Below are 23113 nucleotides of genomic sequence, written 5' to 3' on the forward strand. Positions count from 1 at the left end.
GTCCTGTCTGCAGGGGATAGGGCACCTTATGCAGAGGAGGCAGTGGGTCTAGCAATGGCCTGAGGTGGGCCTCAGTGGTCCAGCTGGCCCTCCGCCAGTACCTTCTTGGGCCTCCACACTGGGAGAAGCAGGGAGCTTGGGGCGGCCTTTGGAGGCACCTGTCCCCTGCCCACACATGAGACTGGGTGCACATCTGGGCTGAGCGGGCGTGGAGAACAGTGTGCGCCTCATAGCTCTCCTGGGGGCATTGAGGCTCAGGCTTGGGGGCTGCTCCGTGTCAGTTCACTCATCCACACATCCAGGCTCTGGTGCTGCTGTGGGTGCTCACACCTTAGCAGGGTCCACCACCGTCGGTAGAGTCCTGGACAGCGTGGGCAGGGGGCTTACCAGGAGGTCAGGTCTGAGCTGTGCTTTAAAGCTGAAGGGAGGGCTGGAGGGTACAGAGAGGCTCAGGAGCCAGAGGCCTGTGTGAGGGTGGGTGGCTGCCCTGCCGTTGTGCTGCAGGGGAGGGGGCTGGGAAATAGGGATGCACTCATGTCCCTGTTCCTGGGACCCTGGCTGGTTTTCCCTCAGAAATGTGGCAACCGTTGCCCCATTGGCTCCACCGGGCACCCAGCTGCCCTCCCCCTCCGTCTGCAATGCCACTGTCACTGCTGCATTCTCCTCTGTCCTATGTCTGTTTTTCCTGCTCTGCTGCTCTCCACCGCCCCCCTCACCAAGGTTCCCCACCTTTCCCTTCCTCTCCTGGTTGCAGTGAGCGTTTGTCTGCAAACTACCCCTCCTTGACCCCGGCGCTCCCCGTATGGCCTCTCAGCAGGGCCACCACGTCTCCTGAGTCACCTGGCACTGACCACACCTGGGCCACACCCTGGTGCCCAGAGGAAGCTTTCCTTTTCCTCCTGGCCTAATGTGGCTGGCCTGGGGCTGCCAGGGAGGGTGGGGCAGAGGGCTGGCCCCACCCTCCCCCTTTTCTCAGGAGCCCCTCTACCCTCGACCGACCAGCTAGCGCCCTCTGATGGCTGCACTGACATCTTGGCAGCTTCCAGGCCTCCTCACCTGCCGTGTGACTGTCCTTTGCCCCTGTCACTCCCTGTCACGCAGGCCTCTCCTGCCTCCTGCAGCTTCCTTGGGGCCTTTGAATCTGTTGTTGCCCCTGGCTGAAAACTCTCCAGATCTATGCATAGGTTCCCCTCTGCCACTATCATTCAGATCTCTCTGCAAATACTACCTCTTAGATCCTTAAGTCTGGAGCTCATCCCGCCTCAGCCTGTCTGAGCTGTGTCTGAAATTGCTATAATGTAACCAAAATATAACCTTCCTGAGGTCAAGAGTTTATGGGGTACAGGACATACCTCCTGCACTTAGCCTAGGGGGGCCTCAGAGATGCCGGTGGATGAATTGGGGCTCCCTGGCTGTGAGGGGCTCATCCAGGCTGGTGGATGAACATGTGGCAGGGCAGGCGCCCTTCCCAGCCAGCCCTGCGGAGCCCCCTCCTACTGTCCTGCGTAATTCAGAGACCCAGCAGAGCAGGTTTGGCTGCCAGGCATTAAGGCTGCACCATGATCAAGTAGCAGGGCTGGGATTCAAACCCAGGTGGGCCACTGAGCCTGAGAGGTGAGCCAGGCAGGGGTGGTCCAAAGAAAGGCACACATGCCCACGGGGTCCAACATGGGCACCATCCCAGCCTCACCTGAGGACGATGGGCAACTGTGGGGCCTAGGGCTGCTGGGGAAGACACCGCCCCAAAAGCCAGCCTTCCTCTGGCAGCTGGCTGGGCCAAGCAGGGCCTCGCTGCCGTGAAACGCCCATTGTCCACTGAGGGGGAGGGGGAGGGAATGCCACAGCCTGAGACCAGACACCAGGAGGCCCCATACTCCAGGGAGGGGGGTGCTGTTCTGCCAGCCCTTCCTCTTCCCCTGCCCCCACTGGGGCAGCCGGTCACCTGTGACTTTAAGCAGCTTCCATGTTCTGTGGGGGAGGGCAGCGGGGGGGTGGCAGATGGACCCCAGGCTTGGCCAGACCTCACACTCGCCAGGGCATAGGGGGGTGTGGGGAGTGGAGGCAGTGGCCAGGTGCAGACACTGTTAGAGGGTATGTGTGTGGGGAGGGCCCTGGCCCTGCCTGTGGGCTCCCTGTGGGGCAGAAAAGAACCCAGATCCCTCTGCAACCCCCACTCATCCTTTCTGAAGGAGGAGGAGGAGGGACATCTGCATGAGAAAGGGACCCTTAGTTGTCTGGGGACTTTGCTCCCCACCCCTCTGCAGTTCCCTTCCCCCACTCCCTTTTCAGGGCCAGAGAAGTACCTGGTGATGGTGGAGCACACCCTGTGTGTGCACCATGTATACTTGTCGGGTGGGGTGAGGGACATGCTGTGTGTGTGCATGCAGGTGAGAGCGTGTGAGGGACAGCCTGTGTGCAGGTGAGAAAGTGTGTGTGTGCAAGACCCTGTTTGTGCGCCAAGTGTATGTAGGGGATCAACACCCAGCATGTGCGTGGGGGATTGAAGGTCATGTGTGTGCGGTAGCTGGTTTCCTTGGCGGGGGGGACGCATGTGGCAACTCCTGACGGGCCCCCAGGAGCCCCGCGAAGCCTGAGGCACATCCTTTGTGTGCGCATGAAGGTGTGTGTGAGGGGGGCACCCTGTGTGTGCACCCAAGCATATATGGGTGGGATCAACATCTATCAGGGGTAATGAGGGAAACGCTGTGTATGTGTAAGAGACCCTGTGTGTGCACCATTCGTAATGCCCAGTATGTGTGTGGGGGGACTAAGGGGAACTTGTTTGCGAAGGACTCTGTATGCAAGCAGGGGTGTGTGTGCACACAGGTGAGTGTGTTTGAGAGGTCACCCATTGCCTATACAAACCCAGGTGAGCAAGTGTATGTGCATGTCTGTGTGCATGTATGAGACTGGAACACCTAGTGTGTGTGTGACACATATGTGCAGCCAGGCACTGTAGTGAGTGTGAGCCCAGAGACCAGGCTGGTCCTGGCTCAGAGCATCAGTTCCATCAGTGACCAGAGCCTGCATGGGCTGGTCAGGGCTGAATGATTTTGGATCTGAAGATCCCAAAATAGCCTGAGTAGTCTGAGCTCCCCTCCCCCGATGGGCCTGGGGCCTCAATGGCCCTTTGTCTGCCTGAAGGTCCCCGCCCCTGTGGGGGGCTCAGACACTTGACTAGGGCTGGGCGGGGTCAGGCTGCTGCCACTTTCCCTCAATTGCCTGTGCCCTGTCTGCCTGCCTCCACCCTAGTGGGTGCCCACAGCCACTGGGCTTCCCATTCAGAGCAGCTGGGGCTGGCAGACGCCCCCATGCATGCCCCCATTCATCTGGGATTCCCACTCAGAACACGTGGGCTGGCAGACCCCCCCATCCCAAGCATGCCGTGGTTCATCCAGGATCCCCACTCAGAGCACCCAGCCTCCAGACCGCTCCCCCCCCATACGTGCCCTGGTTCATCAGGGGTCCTACCCAGAGCATCTGGGCTGGCAGACCCCTTCCCCCCAGGCATGCCCCAGTTTGCCATTCCTCTGCTGCAGGGCTTCCCTCAAAGCCCCACAGCTGCTGGTGGCAGCATGCAGGGTCAGGCATGCAGGGCCTGGCTGGCGTGTAGCCAGGGACGTTCCCTAGGTTTGGAGTCAGGAGACTGCTGTCTAAGGGGCCTCTCTGAGGCAGCACTACTCCCTCACCTCCAGCAGTGGGTGGCTGCAGTTCTGGACTGCTGTGAGATTCTGCTGCTTGGGGCTTCCCCAACTGGGGAGGGTGAGGCCAGCCAGGGGAGTTGCAGGTGTAGAGATTCCTTTAGAACCATGGGGTGTGTGCAGAGGGAGATTCCGGTGGCCCCAGTTAGGGTGGTCACAGGGCAGAGGAGTCCCCAGCCTGGGCGCTGGAAGGGGGTGGTCCCGGGAGGCTGGTGTGGTCAGTGCTGTTTTCCCAAGATGGAATCAGAGGAAACCTGAGGGACCCCTGGGGGGCCTAGGTGGTCAGGCCACAGCAGTTTGACTGCAAGAGGGACCTCCTGACCCCACATGCTGACCCTTCCCTAGAGACCTGAGTGCAGAGTGTGGGAGAGTGTGTGGATGTTAATGTGTGAGTGTAAGTGTGCATGTGTGAATATATGAGTGAGCGTGTGTGTGAATGTATGAGAATGAATGCAAGGGCATGATGTGTGCATGGAACTGTCTGAGTGTGCAAGTGGATATAGAAGTGAGGCTGTGTAAATGTATGAGTGTGTGTGTCAGCTGGGATGACAGGTTAGCAGCTATGCAGTGGACTGGCCCTAGGAGCGCCACGAAGCCCGAGGTCAGGTTGCGCCCTGGGGACAAGAGGCTGGTGGGATCCGCAGAAGAAGGGGGCATGTGGACAGAGGTCGTTGCAGGGCGCGGGGGCGTGTGTGACAAGGTCCAGGCAGGAGGGACCACCCCGCTGCTAATAGGGGCGCTCTAGTCCCTCCCAGAGGCCTGCGGGTGATGTGGAGGTGGTTTGCAGGTGGGGAAGCAGGGAGGTTGGCCAGGCCAGTCGAAGGCGTTGGTCATGGAGATTGTCACCTAAGGATTCTGACGGGGCGGGTTTTAGAGCAGGACTTGATTGTTAAGTGGACGGTGGGGACTGGACCAAGTGGTGGCGGAGGCGGGTCCCAGCCAGGCCTGGGGCTCGCAGGGGGAGGGGAGATCCAGCCTGGGCAGGGAGAGGGCGGTGGGCAGGGCGGGACCCTCACCCCCTACAGCTGGGCAGGGGAAGGGTTGTCCTGGGGGGCGCATGTATCTATTCCTGACGAAGGACCAGGCCTTCCAGGTGCCACGCGCGCCCCCTCCCCGCTGTGACGTCAAGTCGGCAACGTTTCCAGTGGGGCCTCTGGGGGGCGCTCCAGGCTCGCGGGACCCCGGCCACTATTTGCATACGGCTTATTTGCATGGAACTCATTTGCTTGTTCCTCTGGCGCTGGGAGTTGGGAAGTGGTTTAAGGTGTTGCTTTCAGTTCCTAGGGGAGAAGGTGACGAGATTTCTGGGGTCATTGTCCCACCCCACCCTCTAGCTTGGACCCCTTTGGTTATTTCTTGTGACCCAGCCCACTCCCCATCTGCGTACACGCACCTGCCCGCACCCACATACTGACAGGGTGGGGCCAACAGGAGGGGGACACTGACAAACATACACAGCCCGCAGCCCAGAACTGGGTCCTTCCCGCAGGCCTCAATCTCCTGCGGGGACCCGGAAAGACGCTCCCAGACCCTAACTGGAGACCCCGCCGGCCTCCTGGCGTGCTCACACAGGGCTGCGCACTAGCAGTAGAGACCCGAGGGCTGAGAGAGGAGAGGTCCAGCCCCAACCCCTGCCCCACCCCCGCTTCCCCACCCCAGCTCCAGCCCCCTTCCCAGTCTTCACCTTTGCCCCCTCCTCAAGCCCCCTGCCCTAACCCCCGGCCCCCCATCTCTGCCCCTGACTCCTCCAGCCTTCTCCCCCAGCCCCTACCACCCCCACCCCATCCCGCCCCGTGTTCCCCTTTGTGCCCCGCCGCCCTCTGCCTGGCGCTTCATCCTTTTTACTCCTCGAGCTGCGACTCCCCGTGGACACTGGGTCCCCCGAGGCACCTTCCTTTGTCTGCTCCCTGCTCGGTGCCCTGCGCCCCTCACTCACCGCCTAGCCTGCTTCGGGGTGGCCGCGCTGCTGCCTGGGCGGGAGTCGGGAGTCCGCGGCCTCCGCGCGCGACCGGCTCTTTATTCCTCCTACTGACGCGCGTTGCTCCTCCCGCCGCTGCCATCGCCGCACCCGCCTCTGCCGGGACTGGAGCCGCCGTGGAAGCACCGCCCGCCGCCGGACTGCCGCATCCCGCCAAGCCCGTCGGTCCATCCTGCGCGCGAGGAGGGGCCTCCCCAGCCTCTCCAGGGGGGCGGGTCAGCGGGGCGGGTGAACGGGGCTGTCGGTGACCCCCGAAGACTGAGCAGAGGGGCCACGCAGAAGCAGGGAGGGTCGTGCACAGCAGGGGTGGCCGCTGGCCCTCAGTCCCCTTCACCTCCTTCTGAACCTGAATTTGGAATTTCTGCTCCAGAACAATCAGCTCCTCCCAGTACAGAGCTGGAGGTTTGGGAGGGCTTGCCCTCCCCTGGTGTGAGTACAGCTGCTGACCACACCCGTCCTGGGGATCCCAGCATGGGAGGGTTAGCCCCTCAGAGGCCCAAGGGCGCCCCGTGAGGACCTGCCCACCCTCGGGGGCTGCTTGCCCCTGGGGGCCCCCAGGGCCATGCCTCCACTGCCGCTGGAGCGGGACCCCCGGCAGCAGCGCCGAGTCTCCCTGGTGGTGCGCTACTTCATGGTCCCCTGCAACGTCTGCCTGATCCTGCTGGCCACCGCCACGCTGGGCTTCGCCGTCCTTCTCTTCCTCAGCAACTGTACGTGGCCCTCAGGTGGCCCCACACTGGCACAACGGCCTACTCCCCTGCCCCCCCAGCTCCCAGCCCTCCAGGGGTTGGAGGGCAGCAGGGTCCCCGGCAACTTATGGGGACAGGACCTCAGGCCCTAAGGCCTGCCTTGGGCTTGTGGGGGCTGACCCCCCTGAACAGCAACTTTCTGCTGGAGTTGGGGAGGGAGAGGCCTTGGCTGCAGTGGGATGGGGGGATGGGATTGAGGCATGCATCTCACCGCACCAGCTGGCCTGGCAGGTGTCAGGCCGTGACCCTGCAGCTGGGGGGCAGAGAGGAGCAAGAGCCTGCCAGTCAGTGAGAGTCAGGACCTGGGCCATGTGGCTTCCCAGTCTCCCCAGTCTGGATCTCTGTAGCTGGGGCTGGAAAGGGAAATACTGGACCAGGCAGGGGCGTGGGGAGTGGGGTATGTAGGGACTGTGGGGTGTGGCTGGGTGTGGATGGCAGGGGCTAGAAGGCAGCTTGTGGGTGGCCAAGGCTGGAGGATGGGGTGTGAGAGGGCTGGGGGTGGGGCATGAGGGGGTTGGAGGGTGGGGTGTGAGGGAGCTGTGGGAGTGGGGGCATGGAGGGTAGGGTGTGGATGGTCAGGGCTGGAGGGTGGGGTTTGAGAGAGCCATGAGGATGAGGGCATAGAGAGCAGGGTATGGGTCGTGGGGGAATGGGGGTGGGGCTTGGGTGGCCAGGGCTGGGGTTTGGGTGGCCGGTGGCATGGAGGGGCTGGGACGGGGCAAGCAAACGGCCTTGGGACAACCTGATCTGTAGGGCCTAACTTCGAGATTTTTTTTTCCAGATAAACCTGGGACCCACTTCACACCAGCAGCCCCTACGCCTCCAGACGGTGAGTGGGGGCCTAAGCTGAGCTGGGGAATTTGTACCTGGAGGGGCAGTGGCCACTCTTGGGGATCGGAGGCTATTCTTGGGGTGTGTAGGGTGTGTCTGGAGGTGGGGAAGCTGGATGAGGGAGCCAGGGTCCTACTGGGAGCTCCCAGCTGAGAGGCAGTGGAAGAAGCCTGGGGCTAGAAGTCCCTTGGGCTGCGTACCTCTGGCCGTGGTTGCTAACTTCTCTGGGCCTCCGCCTCCTGGTCATGAAATTGGGACCAAGTCCCTGGAACCAACAGGCTGTGAAAGGGCCTCAGTGTGTGCAGACAGGGACAGGGCTAGACAGAGATGCACTGGAGGGGTGTAGCCGGGAGCCTTCAGAAGGACTGCCAGCTGTCTGGGGAGGGGCCTGGCAGGCTTGGAGTCTGTCCCTGGGACTGAGCAGACCTTGGCTGGGGCCGGGGGGTAGTGATGAAGGGGGCAGGGCTGACCCTCTTGACCAGCCTCCCTGGGGTCTGCTGTGTGTGGGTAGCTGCCATTAAGCTAATGTGGAAGAGAAGAAGGGAAGCTGTTAGTGCCACTGCAGGGATGGCAGAGGGGAGTAGGGGCGAGGGTGGGGCCAGTGGGCCCTGGGGGGCGGGGGAGGGGTTCTTGCCCCACCCCCTCCCCAGGAGCTCCCAGGTTTGCCCTCAGGATCTGCCCTCCACTGGGGCACCTTGTTAGGCAGCAAGTGGGTCCTGTACAGGAGCATAGACTTCAGGGGGATGTGGGTCTTGCCCTGGGCATGGGGGCCCTGGGCTCACCTCCCTGGGTATGCCCCTGGTTTGCATAATTAGTCGGGATCACTTCCTGGGTCTTGGGAGTGGGGAACTTGGGGCTGGCTGGGTCAGGGCTTCCCTTCCTCTGTCCCTTGGCCCAGCCAGGGGCTTCCCCTGCCTCCTCTGTCACCCAGGAGGTCCCAGGCTGCAGCTGGTGCACCTCAGCTCTGGTTCCCCCACAGAACCCCTCAGGTTACCCCCACAAGCTCCTGCGGAACCCTTAGAGCTCCAAAGTTAGCCTGTAGGGAGGGACCTGTCCCCAGGGCCAGAGTTGCTTGGCCCTACTGGGGGTGCTTGTGACCTCTGGGGGCCTCTGCTTGTGGGGTGTTGCCCCCCTCCCCTGTGGGGACCACACAACATGCGACCATGGTACATGAGGAGGACACAGAGCACAGGGACCCTTACTTGGCTCAGACACTCCTTCCCTCCCACAGCCCCAGCACTAGGGGCAGGAGGGAGTGGCTCAGACAAGTCCAGTCCAGCAGGACAGTGGAGGGCAGCTGTGTTGTTGGTTCCAGATAGGGAAGCGGGGCTGTACTGGTTCCCATAGTCTGTGGGCAGGAAGCCTGGAGACTTCTAGGTTTACGATTGTGCTCAGAAGCGAGGCCACCCTCCCCTCTCCCAACACCCACAGCCTCTTCCCCCGAAGTCCCAGAGGCTGGTGGGCCTCCCCTGTCCTTTACATGTCCCCCCTCCCCACAGTGACATACAACCCCACTGCGCACATATGGACTGCTACATGCCATGGCATCACCATGTGTACCAACACACTGCACACTTGTGGCCAAGACAGGGCTGGGGCATCCTTTCCCCACCCGAGACCAGGAGGCAGTTAAATATAGCCCGCGCCAACGGGCTGGCTATAAAAAGCCACTGCTGCCTCCAGCGTCATGAGGGAGGCGTTGGCACATGGGCACATGGGAAGTGGAACTGTGAGGGCTGAGCGGCCAGGACGGGGCACCTGCAGGAGGCTGGTTTGGGGAGGCCATGGCAGGGCCCAGAGGTGAGCTCACAGCTCACAGGTGCTCAGTGTGGGCAGTGAGTAGGTGTGTGGGCCAGAGTGGCTCTGCCAGTTATACCAATGTGATCGTGTTAAGTGACCTCACTTCTGCCTCAGCTTTCTCCTCTGCAAAATGGGCATGAAGGGGCATATGCGCATGTATGTGTGTGTGTATACGGTGATACATGAGCCAATTAAGATATGCCATGTAGAACAATGCCTGGCACATGAAAAATATGTGTTTGTGCACTTGCATGTGTGTGAATGTGTACATATGTGTTTATGTGTGCATGCGTGTGTGCATGTTTTTGCATGCAGGTGTGTGCAGGTATGAATGTTTGCATATTTGAATGCACATGCATCTGAGTGTGCGCATGCGTTGGGGGTGCTGTCTTCTGTGTGTACCTGTCTGTGTGGTCTCTGTGCTTGCATGCACATTTTTATGTTTCATCAGGAAACATGTGCTCCTGTGATCTCTAGCCCACAGGGGAGGCAGACATGTAAATGGGCAGTCATGAACAGCTCCAGCCTAGGAATGGGGAGGCTGCCTGGAGGTGGTGATTTCTGGCTAAATTTGGGAAGGAAGAGATGCTATATGGGACAGGGGAGGGGTAGAATACTTCAGTCCAGGGCAGCACCCCCTGCACGGCCAAGGAATCTGATGCCCTAGCTGAGAGGGCGAGGAGCCGGGACCTGGTCACCCCAGGCACCCTGGGCCCCTCTTTTCCCCTCAGCCATGTCCACTCCAGCAGCAGGTCCCTTGGAGTCCACCCCCAGGATACCACTGGGCTCCCACCGCCAGCCCCATCATCCACATAGGGGCTCCAGGCCCGGGTAGCCTAGCACCTTCTGCTGCTGCCCACCTCCTGCCGCCTCCTTCTCATGCCTGGCTCGGATGCCTGGTCTATGGCTCCCTTGTTCTTTAGAATGGCTCCTGCCTTGGACAAGCCATGCCCAGCCTCAGCCCAGGGAGGTATGCTCATCCCAAGTGGGCTGCCACCATCAGAGTAGGCTTTGTTGCCAGGGCTGTCTTGGGGCAACCACCTGTGAGCAGGGTCATGGGGGGTGTGGGCAAGGAGCATACTGATTATCAGGAGCAGGTGTCCTTGGCCATGGATTTGGGTACAGGAGTAAATGTCTGGCTGGGTCTCTGTGTAGCTAGCACTGGAGCCTTGGTCGAGGGATGGTCAAGGTGACCAGAGGGAGAGACGGGCTGGAGACAGGGAAACCCAACTGGGGAGCACAGCAGTTGGCAGGGAGCCTGGGCCAGGAAGGAGGATTGGGTCGTGTGGTGACCAGGTGGCACGGTGATGGGGGAGCATAGTGACAGGGAAGGTGTGGTCACCAGGTGGTGTGTTGACCAGGAGGGCATGGTGACTGGGAAGTTGTGGTGACCAGGCAGCATGGTGACCAGAGGCCTTGGTGACCAGGAGAATGTGGTTATCAGGAGGCTTAGTGACTGAGAGGTTGTGGTGACCAAGAGAATGTGGTGACTGGGCGGAATAGTGACTAGGCGGTGTGGTGACCGGAAGGTGTGGTGACCAAGAGAATGTGGTGATCGGGCAGTGTGGTGACTGGGCAGCATGGTGACTTGGTGGTGCAGTAACCAGAGGGCGTGGTGACTGGAGAGTACGGTGACCAGCAGGGAGGTGAAGCCAAGTGGAGTGGCCAGCTGGACATCATCAGCAAGTGCCTGTTGGCTGGGTCTGGGAGGTGCCGGGGGCCTGGGAAGGAAGATTGGAGCCAGAGAAGAGAGGGCAGGTGGGAAGGCATGGAGAGGGTCAAGGGTGGACACAGTTTGAGCTTGATCTGAGCCAGGACAGAGGGGTGGTAATGAGGATAGCAGCTCTTGTCACTGTCCTAGCGGTTATTGATAGCTGACACTGCACCTAATGCTAAGGTTCTGGGCACTGTGGGCACTTTGCAGATACTGGCTCATTTCACCTCACAGTAGCCCTATAGGTAGGTCCTATTGTTTACAGATGGGGAAACCGAGGCACAATGAGGCAGTAATGACAAATGATGCAGAGCTGGGGGCAACCTGGCAGCCTTGGGCAGGTGGGGAAGGAGGACAGGAATGTGGAGAGGAGGGGCAGAGACAGAGGGTGAGAATCCTCCTCCTGCCAGTGATCCCTGGTCCATGCAAGCCCCACCCTGTGTTCACCCAGCCTGTGCCGGTGGGGGTGGGGATGCTCTGACAGACACAGCCAGCCAGCGCCTCCAGGAGGGCTGTTGCCATGGAAACAGCTAGCTCCTGGGCCTGTGCAGTCCTCCCTCCCCTGGAGATGGGGGTGGGGTGCCTCTTCTTGCCCTTTTTTCCCAAGCTGTCTGGGAGGTGATGGGTGGATGGGGAGCCACACCCTTCTCTCCATGATTTATTAATGATAATTAAACCTAATTGAACATTTATTGGATCCAGACAGCTGTAGTCCTTTATGGGTCCACCCCACCCGCCCATAGGTGGTAGTCCAGCAGGCGCCAACACGGGCTGGGGGTCCTGGAGGACTCAGCCTGCCCCTGCCCCATCCAAGGCTTCAGTCTGTACTTGAGAGGGCCTGGTGCTCAGGCCTATGAGCTTAAACGTCTGCCTACTTTCTTTGTTTCTTACACTATTCTTTCTGGTTGCAGAGATAGCTCTTACACTCAGTAGATTTTGCCCCCCAGCCTGGGGACCTACAGCTGGTCCCTTAACCTCAGTGAGCCCCCTTCCTCTGCCACCAGATGGGGGTCAAGAGAGGCTCAAGTTAGATTGGTGTAGAGCCATGGACAGGGCCCGGCTGTGCCAGCATATGGTCAGCTCTCAGTCCATGCCGGCTGTTGGCATCCTATGATGTTAAGTAAAATACTTAGAAAGTAAAGTGGCCCTCAAAGCCTCAGTGCTCAACTCCTGCCCCCCGAAGGTCACTGTGGATGGATTGGGTTTCGAGTGCTGAGTGCTCAGGTGGAGGCAGCAGGACCAGGGAGTTGGCAGGATGGGGGCAGTGTGGGTCCAAGGGGACAGGGTTCAGGACCTTGGGGTGGGGAGGCCTGGGAAGGCTGGATGGGCAGTTTGGTGCCCTGGGAGACGTCACATCAGAGAGCCGAGCCTCAGAGGCTAATGGAGGGTGTGGACTGGGGCGGGGGAGGCACTGACTGGTGGGGTGGGGGATAGGGGATGGGAGAGAACAAGAATGGCTCTTCCCAGAAGTTTAGGGGAGGAGGGAAGAGGCAGCAGAAGCAGGGCCCACTTGGGAACAGGGCCAGGGAAGGTGCTTCCAGAGAGGAGGCACCTGAAGAAGAAGCAAAGGTGAGAAAGGAAGAATGCAGGAGGAAAGAGAGGCTTGCGGAGAGGCCAGCCAGGTCCTGAGTGTGTGCAGGAGCACTGCAGCGGGTGCATGTATGCAGGGGTGTGTGCAGAAGCACATGCAGTGTGAGTGTGTGCCGTAGTTTATGCAGTGTGTACACACCTGTGGATAATGTGAGGCACATGTGAAGGGGAGTGGAGGTATGTACGACGTGTGTTTGGCATGCATGTGTGTGTGCTCGGCAGGTGTGTGGACATGAAAACATGGCACTGTGAGCGTAGACCCTGGCATCCGGCAGAGTTGGGCTCTGACCCTCTCTCATTCCTTCTCCAGCGTGCCGGGGAATGCTGTGTGGCTTTGGTGCCGTGTGTGAGCTGAGTGCGGAGGGCCCTGGCCCAGCCTCCTGCGTGTGCAAGAAGAGCGCCTGTCCCAGCGTGGTGGCGCCCGTGTGCGGCTCTGACGCCTCCACCTATAGCAACGAGTGCGAGCTACAGCGGGCACAGTGCACCCAGCAGCGCCGCATCCGCCTGCTCAGCCGTGGCCCCTGTGGTGAGTGAGGGGGAGCTCTGGTGAGAGGTGGAGCCAGGGGCAGGACTTGTGAGTGGGGTTTGAGCCTGGTGAGTGGGAGGTGGGGCCTAATGAGGGGCTGGCAAGGAGGCCAGGCCGGGGAGGCAGGGCCCAGTGGCAGGGTGGGGCCTGGTGCATGGGGGTAGGGCCTGGTGAGTGGGGGACTGGGGGCCAGGATGAGTGGGTGGGGCTAGTAAGGAGGGGGACAAGGGGCAGTGAGGGGTGGGGCCTGCAGAGTGGGGTGGAGTTCTGTGAAAGGGCGGGCTTGGTGAGCTGGGTCTGTGGTCAGACAGCCCGGACCCCTAACCCTCTCCATCTACAGGGTCCCGGGATCCCTGCCTCAACGTGACCTGCAGCTTTGGCAGCACCTGCACCCGCTCCGCTGATGGGCAGACGGCGGTGTGCCTGTGCCCCACCTCCTGCCCAGGGGCCTCCGAGGGCACAGTGTGTGGCAGTGATGGCACTGACTACCCCAGCGAGTGCCAGCTCCTGCGCCACGCCTGCGCCCACCAGGAGAACCTCTTTAAAAAGTTTGACGGCCCTTGCGGTGAGCACTACTTCTGTGCCTGGTGTGTGCCTGGCATGTGCAGTCGTGGGAGCAGTGCTCTGACGTCACCTTCTGCCCACAGATCCCTGCCAGGGCACCCCTGATGACCCGAGCCGCATGTGCCGTGTGAACCCTCGCACAAGGCAGCCTGAGATGCTTCTGCGATCCGAGAGCTGCCCCCCACGGCAGGCACCTGTGTGCGGTGACGACGGTGTCACCTACGAGAACGATTGCGTGATGGGCCGCACCGGGGCCGCCCATGGCATCCTTCTCCAGAAAGTTCGCTCTGGCCAGTGCCATCCACGAGGTGGGCACAGTTGCGATGGGGGACCACAGGCCAACTTCTCCCCACCTCCGCATGCCCCATGTCCCTAGGTCCTCCCACTTCCTGCACCTGAGACTTGGCCACTTAGTGGTGTCCTCACCCCTTGACTGCAGACCAGTGCCTGGAGCCCTGCCAGTTTCATGCTGTGTGCCTGTCCCGCCGGGGTCGCCCCCGCTGTTCCTGTGACCGAGTCACTTGTGATGGCGCCTACAGGCCAGTGTGCGCCCAGGATGGGCACACCTATGACAACGAGTGCTGGCTCCACCAAGCTGAGTGCCAGCAGCAGAGTGCTATCCTTGTGAGGCACCGGGGCCCGTGTGGTGAGCACCTGCCCTGCCTGCACCCACCTGGGTCCACATCAGTCTCTGTCATCCCCCATCACACACCATCTGCATCCGAGTCACGCTCTCCCTGGGTCCTGGTTGTGGGGAGGGCTACTGGGGGCTGGGGCAGGGAGAGGCCATGAAGGGGGCACCCAGGATGCCTGGGGTGGTAAGTAGGGGATGGAGGCAGGGGTCCTTGTACAGGCCCACTCCTGCCTTTGAGTCCTCTGGTGGGTCAGTCTGTCTGTGTACCTTGTGCTGTTGCCTTGGGGTGGAGGGGTGGGTGGGAGTGGACATGACAGGACCTCGCCCTCTCAGGGAGCAGAGTCTGGGGTTGGGCTTGGAATATGTCCTGTGTGGGCTCAGGCAGGGGTGTCTCTGCCCACCACCCCTTTCTCTGTCTGTCTTTCCTGTCTTTCTCTGCATCCATTTGTCTCTTTCCTATGGGCCTTCCTCCCCTCTCGGCTCCACCTCTTATGTCTTCCAGCCGAACTACTGGCAGGAGGAGGTGCTGCGCCTGCACCCCGGAGTCCGCAGCCCGAGGTCGGCCCCTGGCGCGGCAGGGGGGAGGGGTGCTCGCTGCTGCCTGGCCTTGCAGTCCCCAGAGCAAGTTGACAGACACCCCCTCTCCCCGTGCGGCCCTGGGTGTGACTCGGGGTGTGGACTCCCCAGGCCCACAAGGGAGAGCCCCCCCATAGTGGGTGTCAGGGGCTGGGGTGGGGCTGGGTGGGCCTGGCTAAGCCACTCCCTGTGGCCCTGATGGGTGGTCAGAAAGTTCCCTGTGTCTGGGGACGGCTGCCCATATCTCACGCCCAGGGCTGCGGCTGGTAATGCTTAGGTCTGTGTCCCTGTCCCTTGTTGTCTGTTGTGTTTCTGTCCCTTTCTCTGCTGTATCCTGTGCATCTGATCCCTCTCCCTGGCCCGCGCTCGTCCGCCGCCGTACCCTATCTGGGAGGGTCTGCTGTGTGGGGGAGCTATTGCCCCTAGCGAGGGGCCGGGGTCACTAAGTGCCACATCTGTCCCTAGGCCAACCCCCATCACCGTGCCTCGGGGTTCAGTGCCCATTCGGGGCAACTTGTGCTGTGAAGAACGGTGAGGCTGCGTGTGAGTGCCCGCAGGCATGCCCAGGCATCTACGACCCTGTGTGTGGCAGTGACGGCATCACGTATGGCAGCACATGCGAGCTGGCAGCCACAGCCTGCGCCCTCGGCCGAGAGACCCATGTGGCGAGAAGAGGGCCCTGTGGTCAGTGGCGGGTGGGGGGCCTGGCAGGGGTAGGCAGGGGGGCTCCTGGCCATGTGGTGATAGAGCCCCTTCCCCAGACCGCTGTGGGCAGTGCCGCTTTGGGGCCTTGTGCGAGGCGGAGACGGGGCGTTGTGTGTGCCCCTCCGAGTGTGTGGCCTTGGCCCAGCCTGTGTGTGGCTCTGATGGACGTACCTATGCCAGCGAGTGCGAGCTGCACGTGGCCGCCTGCACCCACCAGATCAGCCTTCATGTGGCCGCAGCTGGACACTGCCGTGAGTGGGCGGGGCAGCCGGGTGGTGACCCCCCTCCCAGGCCTTCTGAACTTGCTGACCCAGCTCCTTGCCCGCAGAAACCTGTGGGGACATGGTGTGCGCCTTTGGGGCTGTGTGCTCGATGGGGCAGTGCGTGTGTCCACGGTGCGAGCGCCCCCCACCTGGCCCTGTGTGCGGCAGTGATGGCGTCACCTACCATAGCGTATGCGAGCTCCGTGAGGCCTCCTGCCGGCAGCAGACACACATTGAGGAGGCTCGGGCAGGGCCCTGCGAGCTGGGTAGGCCCCAGCTCTGGGGGCTTCTAGGGAGGGTTGTGCACCCCAGCAAGGACCACATAGTGACTGTTGTTCCCACCCGGCCCACAGCCGAGTGTGGTTCAGGAGGCTCTGGCTCTGGGGAAGATGGTGAGTGTGAGCCCGAGCTGTGCCGGCAGCGTGGCGGCATCTGGGATGAGGACTCAGAGGATGGGCCATGCGTCTGTGACTTCAGCTGCCAGAGCGTTCTGCGGAACCTGGTGAGGCCTTTCCCCTGGCTTTGGGTGGCCGCAAGAAAGGGCTGCAGCTGCCTCACTAAGCTCCCCCCTCCAGGTTTGTGGCTCTGATGGGGTCACCTATGGCACCGAGTGTGAGCTGAAGAAGGCCAAGTGCGAGTCACAGCGAGAACTGTATGTTGCGGCTCAGGGAGCCTGCCGAGGTGGGTGTACGTGATGCAGGGTGTGTTCTGGGTCTCTGCACGGGCACTCACGTGGGTGTGTATACAGCTCTCCTGTGTTCCCTGTGCGTACATGCTTCAAGGTGTGTGTGAGTGAATGTTCGCACATGTGTTTTCTTGTGTGTGTGTGTACTGTTTGCACAGACACTTATTCGAGTGTGAATAGCCGTGGATATACATGTGTGCACAGGGCTGTGTCAGTGATCTTTGTGTGTTCAAAGTGCACAGGCTATTGTGTGTCCTGTGTGTACATAGCCATGTGTGTTCTGTACGCATGTGGTCGTATGTGTTCATAGTCCTATGTGTTCTGTGTACACATAGTCATGTGTGTTCTCTGTGCATATGGTTTGGTGTGTGCAGACATGGTCATATGTGTTCTGTGTGTTCTTTATGTATGTGGCCTTGTATGTTCTGTCTGCACGTGGTCCTGTGTGTGCAGACATGTCTTCCTGTGTGATGTGGGATCTTCCTCTGTCACCCTAGCCCCAAGGTGCCCAGGTTTGGTTGGGAGTTGGCATCAGGAGGTTGGGAAAAAGTTGAAGTAGGGGCCCAGGCCCCAGTTTGAACCCTGTGCTCCTTCTGTAGGCCCTACCGCTGCCCCACTGCCACCCATGGCTCCCCCACACTGCACCCAGACCCCCTACGGCTGCTGCCAGGACAATGTCACGGCTGCCCAGGGTGTAGGCCTGGCTGGCTGTCCCAGTGAGTACCCGGCCTGGCCGAACCTCGGTCCTGGGGGAATGCATGGGCATGTGGCCATGTCCTTACCTGGCCTTGCAGGTGTGTGCCAGTGCAACCCTCATGGCGCCTATGGTGGCTCCTGTGACCCAGCCTCGGGCCAGTGCTCCTGCCGCCCGGGCGTGGGGGGTATCAAGTGCGACCGCTGTGAGCCTGGCTTTTGGAACTTCCGTGGCATCGTCACTGATGGCCGGAGTGGCTGCACCCGTGAGTGACCAGGGCCAGCTGTGTACTTCATTTGTCCACCCACATCTGTGTCCTGGGCTAGAGGTCTCTGTCCCACACCTGGCAGGGGCTGGGCGGGCCCCCGCCGGCAGATGGGAACCCATTGAGGCTTGGACGTCTGGTGGCTTCTCCCCCTCACCCCAGCCTGCAGCTGTGACCCCCGGGGCGCTGTACGGGATGACTGTGAGCAGATGAGCGGGCTGTGCTCCTGTAAGCCTGGCGTGGCAGGCCCCAAGTGCGGGCAGTGTCCAGATGGCCGGGCCCTGGGCCCCACTGGCTGTGAAGCAGGTAAGGGCAAGGCCAGGCAGCAGCTGGGCGCCCTGTGATGGGGCGGGTCCTGGCATGGGGGCCGGGCTGCCTCAGCTGGCGTGGGCTCATGTATCTGTGCCCCCAGACTCTGTGGCACCTGTGACCTGTGCGGAGATGCGCTGTGAGTTTGGAGCCTCCTGCGTGGAGGAAGCTGGCTCTGCTCACTGTGTGTGCCCAACGCCCACATGTTCAGAGGCCAATGCGACCAAGGTGAGGGTGGGGAGACATGGGTGACGGCAGTGGATGGAGGACAGGTATGGCCCACCTGAGCCTCCTTGCCCTGTGCCGCCTCAGGTCTGTGGGTCGGACGGCATCACCTATGGTGACGAGTGTCAGCTGAGGACCATCGCCTGCCGTCAGGGCCTGGACATCTCCGTCCAAAGCCTCGGGCCCTGCCAGGGTGAGGCCCTGCATCCACCGCCCCGATACCAGCCGGGAAGGCTTGACCCTGCCCTGACCTCCTGTCCCCTCCCCCCACCTGCTCCTCATCTGCCCCCACCCCAATTTTGCTCCTTGCAGACTCCATCACTCCCAGCACCCGCCCGACACCTGCAGCCACCGCCAAGCCTGTCATACACAGGGCACTGCCGGTCCCCCCCAGTGCCCTTCCCCTGGGTCCTAGTAGTACCCGCCATGGCCGGCCCACCCCTCAACCCTCAGTGCGACCGTGGACCACAGCCAGCATGCCCAGGACCACAGGACGGCCAGCACTGACAGTGCCCCCCACGGCCTTCTCCATGGTGGCCAGCCTGGCCACGTCAGCCTTTGGTGAATCAGGCAGCGCCGATGGCGGGAGTGGTGACGAGGACCTGAGTGGGGACCTGGAGGCCAGTGGAGCCGGCTCTGGGGGTGCGTGCAGGCGCAGGGCACGGGTGGGCAGGACCCCCAGGGCATCCCCGGGGCGTGGCTGACACTGTGTTGCCCCAGGACTTGAGCTTCCCGAAGGTGGTGATGCTGTGACTCCAGGACCACCCATCGAGAGGGCTTCCTGCTATAACTCACCTCTGGGCTGCTGCTCAGATGGGACAACGGCCTCGCTGGACGCGGAGGGCTCCAACTGCCCAGGTAAGTAGATGGCCCTGGGGCTGGGGAGATGGGCAAGACCCCAGAGAGTGGCCTGGGCGTGGCCAGTCCACGTCTGCTGATGGTCTTCTGGCTTTTGCACGTGTGTGGTGTCGGCCTCTGCACACATGTGTGCATGGTCTCAGCCTCCACACGTGTGTTCGCCTAAGACCTGTGGCTAACAATGTCTCTCTCGTCGTCAGCCAGCCTGGGCTGTTGCCCCGAGGAGTCTGTGTGGTAACTGACGCCAGCCCCCCACTAGGGGTCCCCACTAACCTCATCACCATCTGACTAACCTCCACTTGCCCCTGCCTCAGGGTGGCTTGCAGTCCACCATGCCCAAAGCCGGCCAGGAGGCCAGGCAGGTGCTGGGCAGGGCCTCACTGCCCTCTCCTCTGCAGCCACCAAGGCGTTCCAGGGTGTGCTGGAGCTTGAGGAGGTTGAGGGACAGGAACTCTTCTATACACCTGAGATGGCCGACCCCAAGTCAGAGCTGTTTGGGGAGATGGCGCGGAGCATTGAGAGTGCGGTGAGGACGGGCATGGGGTGGGGTGCAAGTCCCAGGACAGAGGACGGTCCCAGAAAAGTGTTGGGGGGTGGGAGATGCAGCAGGACAGCCTGGGGACAGATCTCAGCCAGGCTTGGGCACCCCCAAGAGCCCTGCACCCCCTCCCTGCCCACAGTTGGATGACCTGTTCCGGAACTCGGATGTCAAGAAAGACTTCCGGAGCGTGCGCCTGCAGGACCTGGGGCCTGGCATCTTAGTCCGTGCCATCGTGGAAGCCCACTTTGACCCCAGTGAGCGCCTGTGTCCCCAGGTCCCTCCCTGGAGGTAGTGGGGCTCTGCACCCACTCTGCTGTGCTTAGCGCTCCTCTTCCCCAGCCACAACCTTCAGGGCAGCTGACGTGGGACGGGCCTTGCTCAGGCAGATCCAGGCATCCCGCCGCAGGTCCTTGGTGGTGAAACGGCCGCTGCAGGAACATATGCGTTTCATGGACTTCGGTGAGTGCTGCCAGGCCTACCCCCTTTCTACCCATGTCTCCCAGCTCTGCATCCACCCTACCCATGCCCTTGTAAACCCCCTTTCCTCCTCAGACTGGTTTCCTGCATTCTTCACCCCGGGAGCCACCACTGCCATGGCCGGAGCCACTACTGCTGCCCACCCGCCCTCTGCCTCTGTGACCCCCCGAACCCTCTACCCTACTCACACCAGCCGGCCCCTCAGCAGAACCACAGCACCCCCTACCACCCGCCGGGCCTCCACTGCTGCTCCAAGCCGCGTGCCCGGACGCCGACCCCTGCTCCCAGGCACCCCACGGCCCCCACAGCCCTGTGACTCACAGCCCTGCCTTCACGGCGGGACCTGCCAGGACCAGGATGCCGGCCAGGCTTTCAGCTGCAGCTGCCCCGCAGGCAGGGGTGGCACTGTCTGTGAGACGGGTAGGAGAGTGAATTGGGAACATAGGGGAGTGGGTCAGGGCTAAGCATGGGGGGACAAGCTGAGTGGAGGGTGGTTGCAGGGCTGGGGACCGGAAGGGGCAGAGTCGGGGATGTGCAGGTTGGGTTTCTCTGTCCTTCCCTGGCCTGACTCTCCCCACTGCCCCACAGTGCTGCGGCCTGTAGTGCCAGCCTTCAGGGGCCACTCCTTCCTGGCCTTCCCCACACTGCGCGCCTACCACACACTGCGCCTGGCACTTGAGTTCCGGACTCTGGAGCCACAGGGGCTGCTGCTCTATAATGGCAATGCCCGTGGCAAGGATTTCCTGGCACTGACTCTGCTGGGGGGCCGCGTGCAGCTCAGGTGGGCGGGACAGGGCTGGGAAGGGGCCATGGTTGAACAGGAGCACCCTGGGCTGCGGGGGCTGGGGTGGGGTGAGGAGGAGGGAGGTTGGGGGGACCAGGTGGCCATCCAGAGCACCATCCCATGTTCCCCCAGGTTTGACACTGGCTCTGGACCCGCCATACTGACCAGCTTGGTGCCCATTGAGCCAGGCCCCTGGCACCGCCTGGAGTTGTCACGGCACTGGCGTCAAGGGACACTGTCAGTGGATGGCGAGACCCCTGTACTTGGTGAAAGCCCTAGTGGCACTGATGGCCTCAACCTGGACACAGACCTCTTTGTGGGTGGCGTCCCCGAGGACCAGGCCACTGTGTGAGCACCAGGGGGGTGGCCCTGAACCCTCACCCCTGACCCCTGACCCTTTCTAATGGGCTTGTGGGCAGTATCCAAGAGGCCCAGGCTACCCTTTGGATAGCAAAGGGGTGGGGGATTGGGTGTGGAGGATGCTGTGACCCTGACCTTGACCTTGATCCCTGGCCATTGATCCTGATCCTGTCCTATCTGTGGGTAGCTTCCCTGAGGACCAGGTTGCTGGGTGACCACTGAGGAGGGGCTGGCCTGGCCCTGACCATCAGTCCTGACCCTTGACCCTCAACCCCACCTCCTGATTCTGTCCTGTTTGTGGGATCGGCCACCTTGTGAGCACCAAGGAGGAGTGGGGGTATGGAATGGAGGCAGCCTTGACCCTGACGCCTGATCCCGGCTTATTGTGGGATGTGTGGGTTGAAGCTGGCTATAGGAAAGGACACCTCTGAATTCTAGCCTCTGACCTCTGACCTCTTCCCTGACTGTAGGGTGTTAGAGCGGACCTCAGTCAGCACTGGCCTTCAGGGTTGCATCCGCCTACTGGACATCAACAACCAGCAGCTGGAGCTGAGTAGTCAGGGGCCTGCAGCCCGCAGTGTTGGTGTGGGCGAGTGTGGGGATGACCCCTGCCTGCCCAACCCCTGTCATGGCGACGCCCCATGCCAGGCCCTGGATACTGACATGTTTCTCTGCCAGTGCCCACCCAAACGCTTCGGTGAGGATGGTGTGGGGTGCTGGGAGTCTGAGGCGGGGGCTCAAGCCTTATGAAACCCGTTCCATCTCTTCCAGGCCCAACTTGCGCCGATGAAAAGAGCCCCTGTTTGCCCAACCCCTGCCACGGGGCGGCCCCCTGCCGCATCCTGCCTGGGGATGGGGCCAAGTGCGAGTGCCCCCCGGGACGTGAGGGCGCCCTCTGCCAGACAGGTGAGGGCCACAGGGGTGAGTGGGAATCAAAGGTCAGAAGTTAGGCTCGAGGGTTCGCATTTGAGTTAGAGGTAGACTTCAGGTTTGGGTTCAGATTTGAGTCAGGGTTGGAGTTCCAAGTTCTAATCTGGGCTAGAATTAGGTTTTTGAGATAGGTTGGCACAAGATCGCAAGGTGGGTAGGGGATTGTGGGGGCAGGCAACAGGAGTCGGGGCCCTGGTACTGTGTGACCCTGTCTCCTGCCCTCCACAGCCTCAGAGCGGGATGATTCCTGGCCCTTTCTGGCTGACTTCAACGGCTTCTCCTACCTGGAGCTGAAAGGCCTCCACACCTTTGAGCGCGACCTGGGGTCAGTGGGCCAGGGAGCGGGGGAGGGGAAGCAGCCAATGGGTTCAGCCATGGAGGGAATGGCAAGAGGAGTCTGTGTGACCCTGCGTGACCCCAGGGAGAAGATGACGCTGGAGGTAGTCTTCCTGGCCCGTGGCCCCAACGGCCTGATCCTCTACAATGGGCAGAAGACAGACGGCCGGGGGGACTTTGTGTCTCTGGCACTACACGGCCGCCACCTGGAGTTCCGATATGACCTGGGCAAGGGGGCAGCGGTCATCAGGTGAGCAGCTGCAGGGACACTGGGGTGGGTGGCAGGCAGGCAGGGGCAGGACCTGCTCACGATACTCTCTCCCCACTAGGAGCAAGGAGCCAGTGGCCCTGAGCACCTGGACCCGGGTCTTGCTGGAGCGCAGTGGCCGCAAGGGTGCCCTGCGTGTTGGTGATGGGCCCCGAGTGCTGGGGGAGTCCCCGGTGAGTCCCCGCACCTCCACTTCTGGCCCCTCCTGTCGGGCGTGCGCAGCCCCGCCCTGCCGGCTCTCACTGAACTGTTTTCTCTCTCCCTGTCTGTGCCCTGCCTGGTCTGTCTGTCCGTCCGTCTCTCTCTCTGCTCCCTGCTCTCTGGCTCTTGCTCTGCAACCCCCACCCCGCTCTTCGGATCTCAGAAATCCCGCAAGGTACCGTCTGCTGCCTCCTCCTCCCTAGAGTAGCCCCCACCCCACTAAGGAGCCCGGCGGCGGCTGTTCCTATGACTAACTTGCCTCCCAGACAGGCGGGCTGGGCGCGTGGCAGGAAGGCGGTGCCCTGGGCAGGCTCACCTGGCCCAGCGTCCCTGTCCTTGCCCGATGGGTGGGCCCCACAGGCCCCTCACCCAGTGCCTCCCCTAGGTGCCGCACACGGTCCTCAACCTGAAGGAGCCACTCTACATTGGGGGTGCCCCTGACTTCAGCAAGCTGGCCCGGGCCGCTGCTGTGTCCACAGGCTTTGACGGCGCCATCCAGATGGTACCTGGGGGGCAGGGCCTGTGGGGAGTACTTTGCAGGGGGGAAGC

At 61.9% G+C, this 23113-nt stretch overlaps 1 protein-coding gene across 3 annotated transcripts in view; it reads left to right on the plus strand.

Moving 5' to 3' along the window:
* The window catches only part of AGRN (agrin), a 35728-nt gene that overhangs the window by 8508 nt on the left and 4107 nt on the right, over window positions 1–23113 (plus strand). The window contains exons 3-31 of one of the 3 annotated variants that reach the window (XM_064281052.1): window positions 7210–7257; window positions 12674–12889; window positions 13230–13454; window positions 13537–13761; window positions 13893–14099; window positions 15129–15347; window positions 15425–15619; window positions 15697–15897; window positions 15985–16133; window positions 16207–16312; window positions 16916–17032; window positions 17111–17275; window positions 17438–17581; window positions 17688–17812; window positions 17897–18002; window positions 18122–18451; window positions 18530–18667; window positions 19066–19193; window positions 19348–19462; window positions 19548–19667; window positions 19761–20105; window positions 20274–20466; window positions 20602–20817; window positions 21300–21526; window positions 21601–21735; window positions 21988–22084; window positions 22181–22345; window positions 22425–22536; window positions 22950–23066. In XM_064281052.1, coding sequence (XP_064137122.1) covers window positions 7210–7257; window positions 12674–12889; window positions 13230–13454; window positions 13537–13761; window positions 13893–14099; window positions 15129–15347; window positions 15425–15619; window positions 15697–15897; window positions 15985–16133; window positions 16207–16312; window positions 16916–17032; window positions 17111–17275; window positions 17438–17581; window positions 17688–17812; window positions 17897–18002; window positions 18122–18451; window positions 18530–18667; window positions 19066–19193; window positions 19348–19462; window positions 19548–19667; window positions 19761–20105; window positions 20274–20466; window positions 20602–20817; window positions 21300–21526; window positions 21601–21735; window positions 21988–22084; window positions 22181–22345; window positions 22425–22536; window positions 22950–23066 — 4886 coding nt within the window. Of the gene's footprint in view, window positions 1–7209; window positions 7258–12673; window positions 12890–13229; window positions 13455–13536; window positions 13762–13892; window positions 14100–14394; window positions 14646–15128; window positions 15348–15424; window positions 15620–15696; window positions 15898–15984; window positions 16134–16206; window positions 16313–16915; window positions 17033–17110; window positions 17276–17437; window positions 17582–17687; window positions 17813–17896; window positions 18003–18121; window positions 18452–18529; window positions 18668–19065; window positions 19194–19347; window positions 19463–19547; window positions 19668–19760; window positions 20106–20273; window positions 20467–20601; window positions 20818–21299; window positions 21527–21600; window positions 21736–21987; window positions 22085–22180; window positions 22346–22424; window positions 22537–22949; window positions 23067–23113 lie in introns of those variants that run through there. The other 2 variants (XM_064281053.1, XM_064281054.1) reach the window with 2 other exon arrangements.

The sequence above is a fragment of the Loxodonta africana genome, chromosome 3 (assembly GCF_030014295.1).
Source record: "Loxodonta africana isolate mLoxAfr1 chromosome 3, mLoxAfr1.hap2, whole genome shotgun sequence".
NCBI classification, from domain to species: Eukaryota; Metazoa; Chordata; class Mammalia; order Proboscidea; family Elephantidae; genus Loxodonta; species Loxodonta africana.